This window comes from Rhea pennata, chromosome 2 (genome assembly GCF_028389875.1).
Source record: "Rhea pennata isolate bPtePen1 chromosome 2, bPtePen1.pri, whole genome shotgun sequence".
Lineage (NCBI taxonomy): Eukaryota > Metazoa > Chordata > Aves > Rheiformes > Rheidae > Rhea > Rhea pennata.
The window spans coordinates 18,914,529-18,931,896 of NC_084664.1; the positions used below are offsets into that span (position 1 = coordinate 18,914,529).

Consider the following 17,368-nt stretch of genomic DNA (forward strand, 5'->3'; position numbering starts at 1 on the left):
AAAGCACTCCTCCCACTTTTGTATCATCTGCCAACTTGCTGATGGTGCATTCTGTCCCACTGTCCAGGTCATTAATGAAGAGGTTAAGCAGTACTGGCCTCTGTACCAACTCCTGGGGTGTACCACTAGGAACTAGTCTTTAGCTGGACTTTGTGCCACCAACCACAACCCTCTGAGTCCGGCAGTTTTCAATCTACCACACTTAATGCTTTCCTAGTCCACACATTATCAGCTTATCTACAAGGATGTTATGGGAGACTGTCAAAAGCCTTACTAAAGTCAAAGTAAACAACATCCACTGCTCTCCCTCCCCTCATCCACCAAGTCAGTCATTCCATCATAGGAGGCTATGAGGTTGGTCAAGAACCATCTTCCCTTTGAAAATTCATGTGATTACTCCCAATCATCTTCCTGTCCTTCATATGTCTGGAAATAGTATCCAGGTTTAGGTACTCCATCACCTTCCCAGGAACCAAGATGAAGCTGACTACCCTGTAGCTTCTTGGATCATCCTTCTTGACCTCCTTGAAGATAGCAGGAGTGACATTTTCTCTCTTACAGTTCTCAGGGACTTCATTATATCTGGAGTTGGTCTACAACATATTGCAGTTTAAAGGTTTTATCAACTAAGCTGAGATCTCCCTAGTTACTCAAAAGGTTGGTGGGCTCTGTTTCTCTTCCTAGCTGTTTGGAAAGGATGCAGCGTAATGATCTAAAACTAGGTTCCTCTTTGCTAGGATAGTAACAATAATGGGGAGCTTCAGAGGGCGCAGTGCAATGGCCTAATGCCTCAGTGACTCATAAGTGCTAGAAAATACCGTAAGAACAATGGTACTAAAGGGAGTGACTGTACAGTGGGTTCACACTACAGCTAGACATTATATCACCCTTCCTGGACATACACAGGTGCTCAAAGACTGGATTTGAGGATACATCCAGCAAGCAAAAACACAAGACCACAATCCCAACAATAGACTACTACTGTAGAACTCAACCAGAGCCAAGTCACACCTCAGCAAGCAGGTGAAGAGGGTGAAATGTGGATACAGCAATAGCGCATCCAGGAAGGCCCAGTAACCGGACTTCAGCTATTAACTTTCAGGTGTTCTACTCTTTTCTTTTGAAATACATTTTTTTTTTAATTAAGACGATAAAAATTGGAAGGGGGGGATGGATAATGAGAAACTGATTGGATTTCTCTGGAACTTTCAACTTCAAGTCCACATTACCAAATTTCTTGAGTTTATAGGCTATGTCTACTTATACATGACTACACACATAGTGGATTAGGAACTCCTCAGTGGAAGAAGGGATTTTTTCATCCCTTAAAATACCTGCCTCCCCAATGACAGCAAATAGGAGACCTAGGCCCTGAATTGAATTATGGATGAGAGAGAACAAGAGCTACAGAACAGGAGGGAGATTTATAAGGACTTCTTCCAGTCCTTAGAAGTTCAGGAATTCCAAGATAGTGCCTTAACAAATCAGCATAAAAGTAGTTTCAAAACAGGATAATTGAAAAAAAAGAAGCCAGGAGATTTTAAGATTAGACTCTTCCAGGTGACTAATCATTGCATAGCCTAGTTCAAAGTCTTGACCTTGAATAAGATTTGGTACTTCTTGAAGAAGATGGTACTTCTATACAGACTCCTGCTGCCAAAATTTGCTCTGTGCAGATTCATGGTCAGAAGACATATAAGTTAGTTTTTGCAGATTCATGGTCAGAAGATATATGTTAGTTTTTAAAGACTTAAAAAACAGAAGGACTACTGAATTAAAAGATGTTTGTATGATCTTTTCACAGCTCAACAGAAGAAAACCAAATGTCATTCTATAGTAACTTCCTTTATAGGCTTGGAATTCTAACTTCTATAGTGAAGCAATGCACTACTACAATTTTAGCTACAGGAAAATAATGACTGCTTTTCTTGCTTGTACAGAGATGGCAACAGATATTAAGATAGGTATTCTCAGTATTTCTAGGAGAAGACTAATCTAGTCATGCATTCAGCGCTACAAAAGATAATCCTCCTGCAAATGTAATCAATAAACATATTAAAGCTGAAGTGGTAGAGTGATTGTAAAATGCAACTTTTATTTGCAGACTTTCATACTACCCTCACTGAACTAAATTAATAAAAGATTTAGTTATGCCAGTACTGACCAACTTGTTAGTATTTTAAACTGCTAAACTGAAAGAAGGACACTATACACCAAATAATTCCAGTTTAACTCTGCCATTTAATTAAAAGTATGATTTTTAAGAAAGGTAACTTTTTGTACATACTCAGATTATAAATTATTATTATTTTCTGAGAGAAAATTCCATCCTGCTTTGGGAAAATCTACGGAGAATTTGAACTTGATCAACTGTAAAAGTGCAGGTAGCTTTGTCACATAGCAATACATTCTGTGATACCTTGGTTCTTAAGAAGAGGGGTCAGTTAACAAAAGACAGTCAATAGGACAAAGAAAGTGTCAACAGATGATCTTGTAGTTGTGCCATTTGATTGTTCTAGCAAACTTGCAAACAAGCAACTTGGCCAGTTTTCTTATGTTTGCACTGTTTAGGAAAAGAAAGCTTATGTAATTTGCTTTATGCAGCATATACATTAAAAATAAGTAATTTTGAAAAAGAGTAGGTCTTCTTCTTGACAGAAAACAAACCTATGAATTCTACAAAACGGGTGAAAGTGCTCAAAATGTTTAATTGACTTTGAAGTGTAAGTCTGATCTTCAGAAATTAGTTAAGCATTGAAGTGACCAATGTCACAAGGGCCAGCAGAACATAAATTCATACTGCTTAGGTTTTGGGGCATGTTTGACCATGGTTCATTTTCTGGGATTTTATAAATAAATATTTAAAGTCTTGAACATGTTCCTATTGTTTTCATGCTCAGTGCTGACATCTGATGAGCTTACTTCAGCTACAGAATCTTTCTGGATTAAGCAGATGGCAGTTCTGTGCCATGTAGAACACGCAAATCCAGCCTGAGGTTTAAATTTAAGCCAACTGCATAGGTTTTTACAGAAATGCCAGACAAAAGGAACTACTACTCATTCCATATACACCTCTACTGAGTCCGAAAAGAGTTAAAATCACAATTCTTTTAGAAATGTATTTATTATTATTATCCTCAGAAGATAAAAAGCAAATCATGAATTTCTCCAAGATCAGAACTGAAGACTTCTGTATATATTGCCACCATAAAGATAAATAGAAAGAAATGTGACAGATTTTAGTAAGTTTTAGTTCTATGCTTCTTACATCACTGATAATATCAAAATGGTCTTTTAAATTTTATGTTCTTCAAAAAAACCTATTATCTTTGAAACATAAAAGAAAACATTCCAATAATACATCAATACTAATCTACTTCATTTCACATCTGATGTATTACTTAGGTGTAGTGGATTTTTTCTTAAATTGCAATATTGAGCCAAGCCATTTTCAATTGTTTTAAATAAAAAAAAAAAAAACAATCTCAGTGATTTATGCAGAACTGATGTTACTAAATGCTAGTTGAAGAAAGTAAGTAACAACTCTGTAAGACACAAGAGTTTTTATGATAACTTTTTTTTTTAATTTGTAAAATGAGGTTTGGTACCACTATCTCTGTTTTCAGGTAGTAGCATCCAATTCTTGCAGGAATCTGATTTTTTTTTTAGCATAGTTGTTTAAACATGAGCTGACCATGTAAATGTAACAGAACTCAACACATTCATTTCACCTAAGCTTAGCTTTCTGAAAGCTAGAATCTTAATTGCATTTAGTCACAGAAGAAACGAGAGGCACCTCTAAAGACTTCTAAAGATGTGTGTGAATCATGATGCCTGTCTCTTTCCATTGCTTCCATGGGGTGCCCCAACGATTAAGCTCACTACTTTTTAGTCAGCTAAAGTTATGGGAGATAAATCTTTCCCTGAGTGCTAGCCATTCTGGAACTGTGAAAGCATCAAAACTCTCCCAACTGGTCTAGTTTTAGCTGAAATGAAAATAATCCATGTACCTTGCCTTTTCAGTGACTCCCATTTGTTGGTGCACATCAATGAATTCCATGAGTTGCTTCTGTAACATGTTTTCCTTTCCTTCAATTTGCTTAATAAAATCATGCTGCAAAAGACTAGATACTGTTGGGCGCTTCTCGTAATCTTTAGTCAAGCACCTGTACTGGCAGAAAAAGCATACGATCATTCAGGATTTACTGTTAGATTTCAAAATGTTTGTCAGTAGTTTATTCATACTCTATAATAAGTATATTTATCTTAATCACAACAGCTCTAAACTGAAAACTTTCACAGAATAGATGGGGACAAGAAGTTAAATTACTGCATTTTAAATCTAAATATTCTCTAATCTAGTAAACAGCAAGAAAATCAGAAACACTGAGTGTACTAAAAACTGAAGTTTTAAACTGGGAATGCATATGCTGATTACTCCTCAGTTAAAACTTTCATGTTCATATATGATAGTAGTCAGGCCAATGTGGGAACGTTTCACTTGAAGCCCATGAGTTTGCCAAAAGCTGAATATAAAACATATTTCTTATGTACCTACAAATGAGAGGAAAAAAGAAAACTTCATACACACATTTGTCATTCGTACAATTTAAGGAAATGAAGAAGGTAAAATATTGGTAGTAACTGATTTTCATAGACAATACAAAGATATTTTACACAAGACATTTACACATGTTCCTTATTCAGCAACAGTGGTCTCAGCTGTTACTCACTTATTAATGAAGTCATTGAATTCAGATGACCACAGTTCAGGTTGCTGTAACGTTGGAGGTGGATTCCTGGAAAAGTCAGTATGACGAGTTAATGAGTTACTCAATTAACAAAAACGATATGAGAATGCAGGCTGAGTAATGAATTTTAGAAGGGGCAGTGAAAAAAAAAATTGATTTCCATTGGAAAAAGGAGCATGGGTAGATACTACACCACATCGCTGATTTTCCTGCATTACATAATTAACAAGAGAAATAGCATGAAGATGATCTACCAAACATAGCTAAGAATGACTATAACTTTTTAATCAAATCAGTAAAAGGAAATGAAACTAACATCCCCTTTCTCTTTTCAAGCCTGAAACCATATACCTTATAAACAGAATTTCCTTAAGAAATTGTTTCAAATTTTTCTCAGAAATTCCTGCATTAATCAGCCTGCTGAACAAAGTATCAGATTGAACTAGCTGTTTGTTAATTATTTCATCAGAAGGTAATCAGAAGTCAAGTGAAAGACTAATGGATTTACTATTTCCTCCCTTTCAGTTGTTACAGCTGTTTATTTATGTGTTAATTTGGTTCAGATTGTTTTAACAGTCTTCCTCCTTTCAAATAAAGGCGCCATTTCCACTGAGTGTAGTTACAAATGCAAAAAAAAGAAAAGACCTTTAGATGATGTGACTCTTTTTCTCTCTATTTCTAATCAATCTTTGTAGCTACTTTTCTTTAAGTGCTGCATGCATTCTAGCTCTTTTGTGTTCTACTTAACGGAATGAAAAAGCATTGATCTTACATTTGCTCCAAGACAGAAAGGGTAGTGGCTTTGTAAGGATGTTTGTAAGGATATGTCTTCTTGAAGGCCTAGTTGAAATTACTGAACACAGCAGTTTGTCACTACTCCTTCCCTAGCAGGGGAAGGTGAGAAGAACACTCCTGCTGTGCTTCAGTGCTGACTGAACCAAGTCTTCTTAAACCACAACTAAACACAGTGTAAACTAATTTGGGTGACTTTCCTGAAAAAACATGAAGCACTTATCTGCTACTTGGTCTCAGCTATTGTGGATTTCATCCTAATCATTGAATTAGTTAGTTAGCACCACAAACTGCTCTATGATCGTACCCACTGTCTTTGAGACCGAGGTCCTTGGGAAGGCTGTAAGTGGCACTGTGGGTACTCCTACCTCCAGCTTCAAGAAAAGCACAAAAGAAGTAGGTAGATACACTGCTGGAGGACAGTAACATTCAAAGAAGCAGAAGCAACACAAGTGGATGGTTTCTGAGTGATGGAACAACATCCTACTTCAAGGGATGTAGCATAAACCTTGGGGACAGTTGTGAGGCCTGTCTGGTGCACGGGCGGACTGTGCATTTCTATCGTAATACATTCTCTCTAGCAGAGTATATGGAACTCAGCCGAATCCTGTGCTCATTTATACTGGCAGCAGTCCATGTAGGGGAAGGCTTTAGGGCTTTTTCCTGAATGTAGCCACAGTCAGCTCTGAACTTCTGCATATGTGCACATGCTTGAAAACATGTCTAGACAAAGTATTTCTAACCTTCTCCAAACTCACAACAATATGAAGAAGCTGCACATATTTACATAGTGTGAAGGACATAACAGTTAAATGGAAAAGTTCAGGCTAACTGGGCAAGAAATAAACACATCAAGATATTATTACCTTGGTATTTTGAAGAGTGCCCTCATAGGGTGCAAATCAGCAAGGGGTGGATCTCCATCTCCCAGTTCTATTGCAGTAATACCCAGTGACCATGCATCACATCTGGCATCATAGGAGCTATCCAGCTGCTGCTCACAGGCAATCACCTGTTAAGAGTAAAATACTAGGATGGTCACTGGATGGTCAAATATCTAAATAGCATAGAGCAATCACAATTGGAGGAATCTCTTACTGAATGGAGATACTGGGTGAAATAAACACACAAATTTAGCAAGTCAAAGCATCCTCTTTCTGAAAAAGAAATGCTTAAATTAGGGAAAGCATATCTCTTGTGAACACCAGATTGCTATCTGATCAGGTATAACCTAATCTGACAAAAGGGAGCAAATCCTTGGCATATATAGTGGAAGGTGATAAACTGCATCCTGTGGTTGAGGAAAGAAGAAGAAGAAGAAGAAAAAGCAACTCTAAATCTCCCTCTATGGATTTTTCTTGCAAGAAAAGTAATGCAGCCATACAGCTCTAAGTAAAACGAAACAAGCAGGAAAGCAGAAGTTGAATTCACTATATCCCACTGAGTCCTTATTCTGCCAGCTCCAAGATTAAGTCAAATTTTTGCAAACGTGGTTGCCACTGGATTATAGCAAATGTATGTAATTACATATGCATTCCAGCTCTGTCACATTGCTAGATGAACCCAGAATTTTTCATCCAGCTTGTTTCAGGGCTAGACAAATGTGGTTTTCCTAGGAACAGTGTAATTTCACATGCTATAAATAGATGTGTATATTTGTGCATTTATGTTGTGTGCATGCAAACAGTGTTAGTATATAGCTTTACCTATAACTTACTGCTTCAGCTTAAAATATCTATTTATAACCTTCAAATTTCAGATGGCAATAGATCCAAAGATACATAATATATTTTATTTGTTCATAATAATCACTTCCATCTGTTGCTATTAGCTATAGATATACTGTGTTAGAAATTTCCTAGATGGAGAAACTCACAAATCAAAGCTACAGTTATCACAGTACCATCCAGGGCTTCTGCTATCCCTGGGGAGATATAATGCCTGGACACAGTTTCAGAGCATGCAAGGTTGGAAAAGATCAATGGAAGTATTCTTTCCTCTTAAATATTTCAGTGAGTGATCCTATTTCTGCTCTTTGTCTCTAACTTTGTAATTTCAAAAATAAACTCCCTTTTAACTTAATCTTTGCAAACATGTAACAAAATGGGTTTATGTTTTTTTAAAGGATATTGCTTGTTTGGTGAAAGCTCCCAAGATCAAAAAGAAAGACAAAGGAAGAGTAGAAATGCAGAACACGGCCATTTGAATACCACTGACAAAATGTTATGAAACATAAATCTAACCTCTGGAGCCATCCAGAAAGGGGTGCCCACGGACGTGTTTCGACGGAGACGAGTGCTGGTCAGCTGTGCAGACACACCTAGGAGAATGAAGGGAAGCTAAATCAGAGCAACTGTTACTTCCATTGGAGGCAGTCCCTCTGAACGGTGCCATCCTCATATTTTCTTGGCATGCTACAACTTCCTTTGCCAGCAAATCTCAGTTGGACCTTTCCAGTTCTTGGCTGAGGGCCAAATCCTCTAAGGTATTCAGCACTTCAGGTTCTGCACATCCTTTTGTTTCCAGTGATTTCAGTGGTACCAAGATTGAACCCCAGATAAGTGTTCCAATAGTAATCTGACTCTGTATATTTTGACTGGCTAATTACAGTTTTTCCATAGGAGCAGAAAAACGCAAGTAATAATGAGAGCAGTAAAGCATTTAAGGAAAAAAAAAGTACTGCACCATATATATATATTTTTTTCTTTTAAAGCTCAGTACTGAACCTAGATCTCTGTTTCGTTATTTATATATTTTGGATTAAACATTATAGAAGATACTTATCCTCATCTGCTCTGCCATAACGAAGAAAGAACAAAATAGTGCACCATCAAAAACAGAAGTCTCCTCATTCACAAAGCAACATCAAATGCCTGCAAAATCAGCTTTGTAACGTGAGCTGTATAGTTTAATGAATTAACTATTTCAGGCCAAGAGCTAGAAAATGAATTCTGGTATCTATGGTTTTAGACTAAAAGCCATCAAAATATTAGGAATTCTAATGGACTATAGTGAGTTTCTGATTATGGCAACAGAGAACAGCCCACCACCAATTTGTTCTCATGCAAAGTAAGGGAGTATTGATTGGAAATACTGCTAATGTTTGCAAAGGGGAGAATATAACACATAGAGAAAAACTGCCCCTCAGCCAAGCATGTCTTGAAAAATGATAGATTTATGACTCATTAATTAATTAATCATTAACTTTGAGGTCCATCAGAGGATATTCTGAAGTACTGATATCATGGATGGTAAGACAGCTGCTGTGTTCTACTGTTCTTTCAACTTCATTTTTATTGAAACTGAAGCTCAACTATTTTGCTCTGATACGTACTCCTCCTTTATTTAAAAAAATACAAAGCCTCAGTTTCATTCTCCAAGCCCACTTGATTAGCCTGAAACATATGAAACTCCCATGGGCACCATCGGCTAGTTTTGACCCTTGATATTTACTTGTTTGAATATGCTTGGTCTTATTTTCCAGAAAACCCTGCAGATGCCTTATAATAGGAGCAATTCACATTAACTACTAAGTGGAAATACTGTACTAAGTCTCAGTCTAGATAGAATTTGTCGGTTTGTTTCTTCTTCAGTGGCGGGAAACACACTACACACAATTTGATCTGTTTTACTCTAAAGTTGTGTGTTCAACTCTGATTCGCAAATCATCTATATATATTTTATATTACATATAAATTCATATATAATATAAATATATAAATAAATATAATATACATATATACATACAATACTTATTATTTTATCAGCAAGTATATAATTACTGAAAATAAGGCAGCAAGAAAGATTCTGACTGGTAAATCAGCCTGTTACTTTGAGACAAATACACAGAAAGTCATTGCCTTTTTGGCTGCCTCCACCCAGTGTATTCCAAGCTTGGAAAGTGTCTCATTCTCTCCCTGGGGCTGCAGAAAGTCCAGTGTTTACTTGCATCATGGAAAGCAGGACAATGTGAGTCTTAGCACAGAGCCCATGAGCCATGATTTAGCTCAGCTAGAAAGGGCTTTGCTTTTGCTGTATCAGGGAGTTCTCTGAGGAGCAGCTTCTGGCTCATGGAGACTCTGGTTGTACTGAGCCCTCAGCCAAACACGTAATTCAGAAAGTAAAGTGTAAGCACACATCATTCCAAGTCTGTCACTGATGTAAAGATGGAAAACGACATCATTACATGATCCTTGATTTTGAAGTGAGAGACTACTCTCTCCTCTGCCCGCCTATGTGAGGTGGAACTCCCCTCTGCAAAGCTCTTTCTTGCAGGCCTGGAATAGGAACCAGGATTTGGATCTGCTGACAAAAAAAGGTATTAACCAAATTTTTATTATTCCAATGTATGATTTTGTAAACAATTACAGCTTTATATGGAGACGGAGCAAAATATAAAAGCAATATTAATGTGCACCATCTTCTCTGTCTACGCACTAAGAGTTTTTTCTTTTCGAACTGCATTTATTAAACAAACTGAAGGATTCCACCCATCCTCCCTTTTTCTTTACTTCAGTAAAAAGATGATTTAATTTGAATTGTTCATCAGTACTTTCTTTAGGCTCTTATGTTTATTTTTTTATCCTTTTACTTCTAGCAGTAAAGTGGCATTTCAATTTATGGAGTATACATCTTATGACAAATGATATTTCCTTGGGCTTTTTTCTGCATATATGGGAAAGATGATGTAATTCCACACTTAGTAACATTTCTTCCAGCATTTCAGTAACCAGTCAAGCATATAGCTGGCCAGCTTTTTTTAACTTGTACCTTTTCTAACAATAACATCATGCTCCTCACCCATCCTCTTTACTATTGCTTTGTTGCAAAATTAATCAAATACTCTCCTAAGAAACTCTAAAAATACATCATAAAGAAGTATTTTAGTATACACCAATTGCAAATCTTATGAAAACGAGCAGCTGAATAACTAAGTGAATTAGTAGTACCAATGCACATCATGCTGGTTTTTATACACACAAATGCTGAAAAAAAAATATTGTGCTTATAGTCAGCAAAATGGTTTTTTTTCTTATATCTTCTGGTAAATTCAGGCACCAGCTTACCAGTAAAAAGTGGAAATTTCTTATTAGCAGCCTTATACCATGAGTACTACACAAGCTTTTCAGTGCAAAAATTGGCATATTGGAAAAAATGGAAAGTAGAGCCAGCTACTTAAGATCTCAGCTTTCCAAAAAAAGAAAAAAAGAGGGCCGAAATGAGCTCTCTGTTATTAAGGAAGATTTGTTTCATAGTAGCACCCGATCTGAGCAGCAACTGTTCTGATCTAATTTGGGAAGTCGTGCAATATCATTTTATGACTCTGTCCTGTGACAGAGGTATGCAAACTGTACTGGTTGATACCAATGGGGGAACAGCAAGGGAGAGGGACACACTTTAAGCCCTAGTAATTTCTACTAAATTCACATTTGACACACAGCATAGAGATTGCATACCCACTATGCTATCCACTATACTCATACATGAAAACACAGACCCCACCCCAAACAGCTTAAACTCTTAAATATCTCACTGCCTTTGGCCACCCCTTCTACAACGCTTTTGCAGTTGTGCCTTCAGTGTCCACTCCTCTATCAAAGTATCTGTCTCCTTTATGACCTTCTTTGAAGCAGGAACCTGTAATTAAACCATTCCTCAAGCTAGTCTCTGGACCAAACACTGCTCACACTGTTAAACTGTCAGATCTAAACAGCTGTAGCACCTGCAATGCTTTGATTTATTTGCCAACATTTTCCTTAAATCCCTGAGAGAAATGCATTTAAACCAGCATCATGATCCTACATTGCATTCCTCTCAAACTCTCTGCAAGGTAGACTTTGACATTCCTGTTCCATACAGTTTGCTGCAAAACTTGACCTCTCCTTTCTTGCCTCTCTGTCCTGTGTCATCAAGGCAGTCCCTCATGAATCATTCATCTCCAACTTTTTACCAGGTCCTTAGACAACAGTTCTTAAATCTGTAATAGTTTAAGATTTTTCTTTAGCACCCTAGGCTTCAGTTTGATGCAGTCAGTGGCTACTTCCCCAGTAACAGTGGCATAACTCCTCTATAATTGCTACTCGTTTTGACACAGTCCCTTTTCTGTTTCCCTGTTACAGATTGCAATAATACAATGGTGCATATTCGGATAGGATAATTCCACTCAGATCAGCTGAAATACATAAAATATGTTAAAAAATACATGTAATTCCTTTACATTCCATAATGACAAAAGACAACAGGTAAAGAACAAGTTTCAAACAAAGCAATTCTGGTCAATCCAAATGGCAAGTAACAACACACCAGGCACATAACCATCACCATAACCGTGCAGAACTCTGCCGTAGTATTATCACATCCACTCCAATGAGAGATTTTTAAGGGACATCCAAGAGGTTCTCCCATGTTTAATTATGCTTTCTATCCATTCCAAGCAAAGGTATTTAATAGAAAATAAAATAGAAAATAAAAGGCCATAAGGACACAACTGGTAGGCTAGATGGCTTTGCAAGAGATGTTTCAGAACCTTTTTCAAACAATGCCAATACTCAGAATTCCTCACAGATTGTCAAATGACCACACAACCAAACTTTTAAATGGAAAGAGCACAGGGGCAATACTGATTCCTTGGATCAGCTGTTGACAGAAAACCGTGAGTGCTCAAATTAAATCTAGAATGAAAATGAGGTTCTGACCAATATAAGGGGAATAAAGCAAAAAGGAAACTGCACAAAAGGGGTAAGTAGTTACGAAGTTTAAATGAGTAGCCAAAATGATCATTATTTCCAGCAGCACTTTATATTGCTATTGTTGCTAACCTACAGTTTTGTTGTCCAGTATGCTATATGTAGCTCCACCAAAGGAAAAAAGTTACAATTACTGGGAAAATATGGGCCCGAAACACATAATTTTTTCCATCTGTAATAAAATATCAACTATAATAGGGTCAAGGGTGTAAGAATAAAAGATCTGCAGCAAATAGACATAGCAAAATAAATATCAGAGACAGAACCAAAACCTTAGTGTTTCTACTAGTTAACTCTAATAAGAGAATAATGAATGGGGAGGAGGTACGAAAGGTAGGAAGGATTCCACTAAACCTAAAAGAGAGAATTTTCTAAGAATTTTCTAAAAGACATTTGAAAGGATATGGCAAAAAAAGATTTTTACAAAAATAATCTTCACTGAATCATAGAATGGTTGAGGTTGGAAGGCACCTCTGGAGATCATCTGGTTCAATTCCCTTGGTCAGGTTAAGGTCAACAACAGCAGACTTGTCTCTGGTCAAGTTTGAACATCCGCAAGGATGGAGACTTCGCAACTTCTCTGAACAACCTTCGTCAGTGTTTGATCACACATAAAGAACAAAAGTGTTTTGTCTGTTTAAACAGGATTTTTGGTATTTCAATTTGTGCCCATTTCCACTTGTGTTTCACTAGGCACCACTGAGTAGAATTTGGCCGCATCTTCTTTATACTCTCCCATCAGGTATTTATACAGATTGATAAGATGCCCTGGAGCCCTCTCTTCTCCAAGCCAAGCAGTCCCAGCGCTCTCAATCTCTCCTCATGTTGTCCCAAAACTGGGTTCTGTTACCCCATGTGGAAGCAACCAACAGACACACAGGGTCGAGATACTTGTTTATTTCATTTCTGCGCAGAGATAGTTGCTAGGTGGTAAATCCACACAGCTAGCACACCTTCTCCTTTTCTCATTCTTTATTTATACACGCTCTTTGGGGAGTGCTTTATACAAATTTCTCTATTGGTTACAATTTTATTACATCAAATATTCGCTCTGCGCTTGTACTTTAACATTCCTGTTAATTAGCATAGGAAGCGGAGAAGAAGGTGGTAACATCATTATCATGTCATTACCATCTCACTATTCATTTAGGCGAGTGTAGTTTAATATGCTAATAAGCCTTAATGAACTTATAGGTTACTCTGGGTTACTCTGCATTTTCTGTTTTGTCTACCCATCACATTCTTCAAAGTGTTGGAGTTTCCTCAAGGTTATTCAGCTGGAGCTGGTTGTCCTTTGCAATACTGTTTTACGTTATCCTCTCTCCCTTGTCCTTGAGTCTTGTTAACACAAGTCTAGTTTCCACAGTATCATTTCAACACTCATTTGATAGATGCTTCAGTCCCTTAATTATCTTTGTGGCCCCTGGCTGAACTCACACCACTGTGTCCGTGTCTGTACTGTGGAGCTCAGAAGTGGACACAGCATGCCAAATGTTTCTCACTAGCATTAAGAGGGGAAGGAGCACCTCCCTCCACCTGCTGGCAAAACTTTGCCTATTGTAGTGCAGGAGGTTGTTGGCCTTCTTTGCAACAAGGACGCACTGCTGACTCGTATTCAATTTGTTGTCCACCAGCATCCCAGGGCCTTTTCTGCAAAGCTGCTTTCCAGCCAAGCAGCCTGCAGCCTGTACTGCAGCAGGGGGTTATGTCTCCCCACATGCAGAACTTGGTGCTTCCCTTTGTTGAACTTCACAAGATTCCTGGCAAGCTGGCAGTTCGTTCAACTTTCAGCCCAACCCACTGCCCATTTGTGTAATACTTGTTCAGTTTGTCTGTGAGGATGTTATGGGAGACAGTGTCAAAATCCTTGACAACATTCGCTGTTCTCCCCTCATCCACCAAGCCAGTTGTCTTATCACAGAAGGCTATCAGATTTCTAAAGCATGATTTTGTCTTCATAAATGCATGCTGACTTCTCCCAAATACCTTCTTGTCCTTCCTCTGTTTGGAAACAATTTCCAGGATTATTTGCTCCATCATCTTTGCAGCAATCAAGGTGAGGCTGACCTGCCTGCAGTTCCCTGGATTCTCCTTCTTGCCCTTCTTGAAGATAGGAGTGACATTTTTTCCGTCCTCAGGAACCGCCCCCCAATCGCCACAACCTTTCAAAGATTATCGAGAGTGACCTTGGAATGAGATCGGCCAGCTCCCTCCCTCACTACTCACGTGTGCATCCCATCAACTCCCGTGGACTTGTGTCTGTCCAATCTGTTCATACATTCCCGAAAGTGATCCTCTTCCACAGAGAGTGTGTCTTCATTGTTCCAGGCTTTCTTTCCCTCTAATCTTAGGGACCTGAGATTCCTGAGGGTAAGTCCTACCAGTAGGGACCAAAGTGAAAAAGGCATCGAGTACCTCAGTCTTTTCCATGTTCCCAGTCTTTATGTATTATCTTAATACCTAAAATGTTTTAATGAGTGAAACAGACTGCCAAGATGACAGTCACTGGCAAGACAGCATTTCCCAGACACTTAGGAAAACACACACTCCAGAATGTAAATCTTAAATGAAAACAGGCCATATCCAAAAACCAGCCAAAGAGCCCTTTTAGAACTTCAGAAAGGTCAGAAACTTAGTATCAAGGAAGACCATGCATAGGAGCTGCCTGGAAGATGAAAAATAGAAGGTGTTTTTAAAAACCTATGAGGAAAAGGGGGTAAAAATCAGTGAATCTAAACTATAAGATCAAAAGATAGGTGATATATAAGACAAGATAAAGTAATTGAAGTCTAGTGGATTTCACAGTAAAGTCATCGCTAGAATTAAAGAAGAGGCATTTTTAGGTATATAAGAATCTAAGTGAAAATCTGAAATCAGATACAGAATCATTACAAGGAACATGACAAAACAGCAAATTGTGACCTCAAAAGGCACAGCTTTCACTACATCTGTGAGATGTATCATCCATCTTTTTCAAAATAAAAAAATCAATATAGCTCCCTTTAGAAATCTGAGGTCTTCTGTATTACTGGATATTGGGCAGGATGGAGATGGTAAGGGATCCCTTACCTTCTAGCATTCTAGCCCCCTTAGTCTATGCTTCTGTTTGCACTCCTCCTCTGCAGGACCTAGCAGAACAGGGTACCATGGGCTGCCCTCCACATGCTCTGAGCAAACTGATTTGGCATGAGGCCAATGATTCTAATAAAATCTCATGCTTCAGGGCTTCAGCTGGTTTCCTGAAGGGGAAGCAAGGAACATTTGCTTTCCTGATGCATAACTGGCCAGGTGTATTCCGAAGGGAGAACTAGTCTTCTCCAAAGCCTTAGGGATATGTGCAGCTACACACCATCTTGTGCAATATGCTGGTGAGGAAAAGTCCTCCTTTTTAGATGCTGCCTTCTTTACATACTTGGATGCAAATTGACTGCCACTTTTTAAGCTTTCAAAGGAAATTTTCCCTGTACAACTGGAAGAAACACAGGGGATTTTCTCCTTGTTACATGGCATAATTTTCCTGCTAGGATTATCTGCATACTGGCAGCAAATATGCTGATGGGAGAGATTATTTAAGACAACTAAGGACTGAAATACTTTAGTGCAAACTGAGTCACTGCATTCAACAGCCAGGTAAATGAATAGGTGGTACTGTACAGCAGGTGAGACCAGGGGTTTCCTGACAAGCTGCTCTTTTCCTAAAATGCTGTGAAGGAGGATGTGGACAACTGAAGGTCTCTGAAAAGTCCAAAAGTTCAGGGAAGTAGATGGGATTGAATGAAAACCACATAAATCACACAGGCTAGAATGAGAGATGAGTAAACGAACAAACTTCTAAGTCTCTGAGAAAAACTTAGGAAGCAGAAGTAAAGCAAGGTAGAACAGACTTAAGATTTAAAAGTGTTTATTAAAAAAGGCCATACAGATGTTTCTACCAAACAGGTTCTTGAATTACACCAAGGACTGGGGGTTACAGGGCTGTTTTAGACAATTCTTTGCAATTCTGTTTCAATCACTGCATTTAATTTCTGCACACAAGAACAGAGTAACAGAACACGACCAGCTTGAAAATCCTTTGGGCTAAAAGTCAGAGGTCAATCTACAAGTTCCAGAGCTGTCCTAAATGGGTTGCCTGCCTCATAACAGCTGCTCACCGTTCCTGCACGATCATATGCTAGTGAATGCAGGAGTATTGCAGCATACTTTCCAGCCAGCCCCTCTTGCCATCTTACATGCAAAATGGTCTGGGCTTTGCAAAGGGCTGAAAAGATGATTGCTTGACCCTTGAGAGAACCATGACGGAGTCTTTTCTGGACCAAGAGTGCTATTTTCTAGTTTCATGCATCTCTGGCATAAGCACACCAGCTTTCTGTATCAGACTTCTTCAATGTTTAAGCCATCAGTGACATCTTTATGTGAATTAGTAGAAAAAAATGTTTAAAAAAGCCAGGTGAATGGCTTATCCTGGATACAGCCTTTGGTCACATGATTTCTTCTTGCTGTTACTGGACAGCACAAAGGATTTCATTCACACATGGCCCATAAAAAAAGTTTTTAAGAACTAAACCTTCAACAAAGATTTGAACATTCAATAAAGAAAATGTTCCACGGCAATCCATCTTATCCCTGCTAACCCTAGTTTGAGAAATTTGGAATTATTCATTTGATTGGATTCATGAGTAGCTTGTCAAACTGCTTTGAAGGAGGTTTTTCACTGGAGTTTTTTTATTTTTATTGGCTTCCGTCACAGCCCCAGCAAAAGTTGTTTAGAAGGAACATGTGAATGTCATGCTATGTGGTATGCAGAAATGACAACACAATGATAGCCCATTTTTGATCTGAATCATTGAAGCAGACAGCTTTATTATGGATGCATGCTAGAATGACTAAGGCAAATGTAAGTCTTGCTATGACTCATTGCTTAAAGTAAGCTAAGGGCAGAAAGAAAATTATTTTATTTTTGAATACTTTCAAATGAAATGTTTTTAATTAATTGTTTCATTTTTGCAGAATGAGTCAGACAGCATTTGTAAGTAACGCAGGGCAAGAAGAAGGAGACGCAATAGGGTATTCTGACTACTC

The 17,368-nt window shown here is 38.1% G+C and overlaps 1 protein-coding gene across 1 annotated transcript in view; it reads right to left on the minus strand.

Moving 5' to 3' along the window:
* MYO3A (myosin IIIA) overlaps nucleotides 1-17,368 on the minus strand; it is a 116,470-nt gene that overhangs the window by 69,657 nt on the left and 29,445 nt on the right. Inside the window, exons 5-8 of the mRNA XM_062567690.1 lie at nucleotides 7,787-7,863; nucleotides 6,410-6,555; nucleotides 4,734-4,799; nucleotides 4,011-4,166 (exon numbers count right to left, since the gene is read on the minus strand). Coding sequence (XP_062423674.1) covers nucleotides 4,011-4,166; nucleotides 4,734-4,799; nucleotides 6,410-6,555; nucleotides 7,787-7,863 — 445 coding nt within the window. The remainder of the gene's footprint in view (nucleotides 1-4,010; nucleotides 4,167-4,733; nucleotides 4,800-6,409; nucleotides 6,556-7,786; nucleotides 7,864-17,368) is intronic.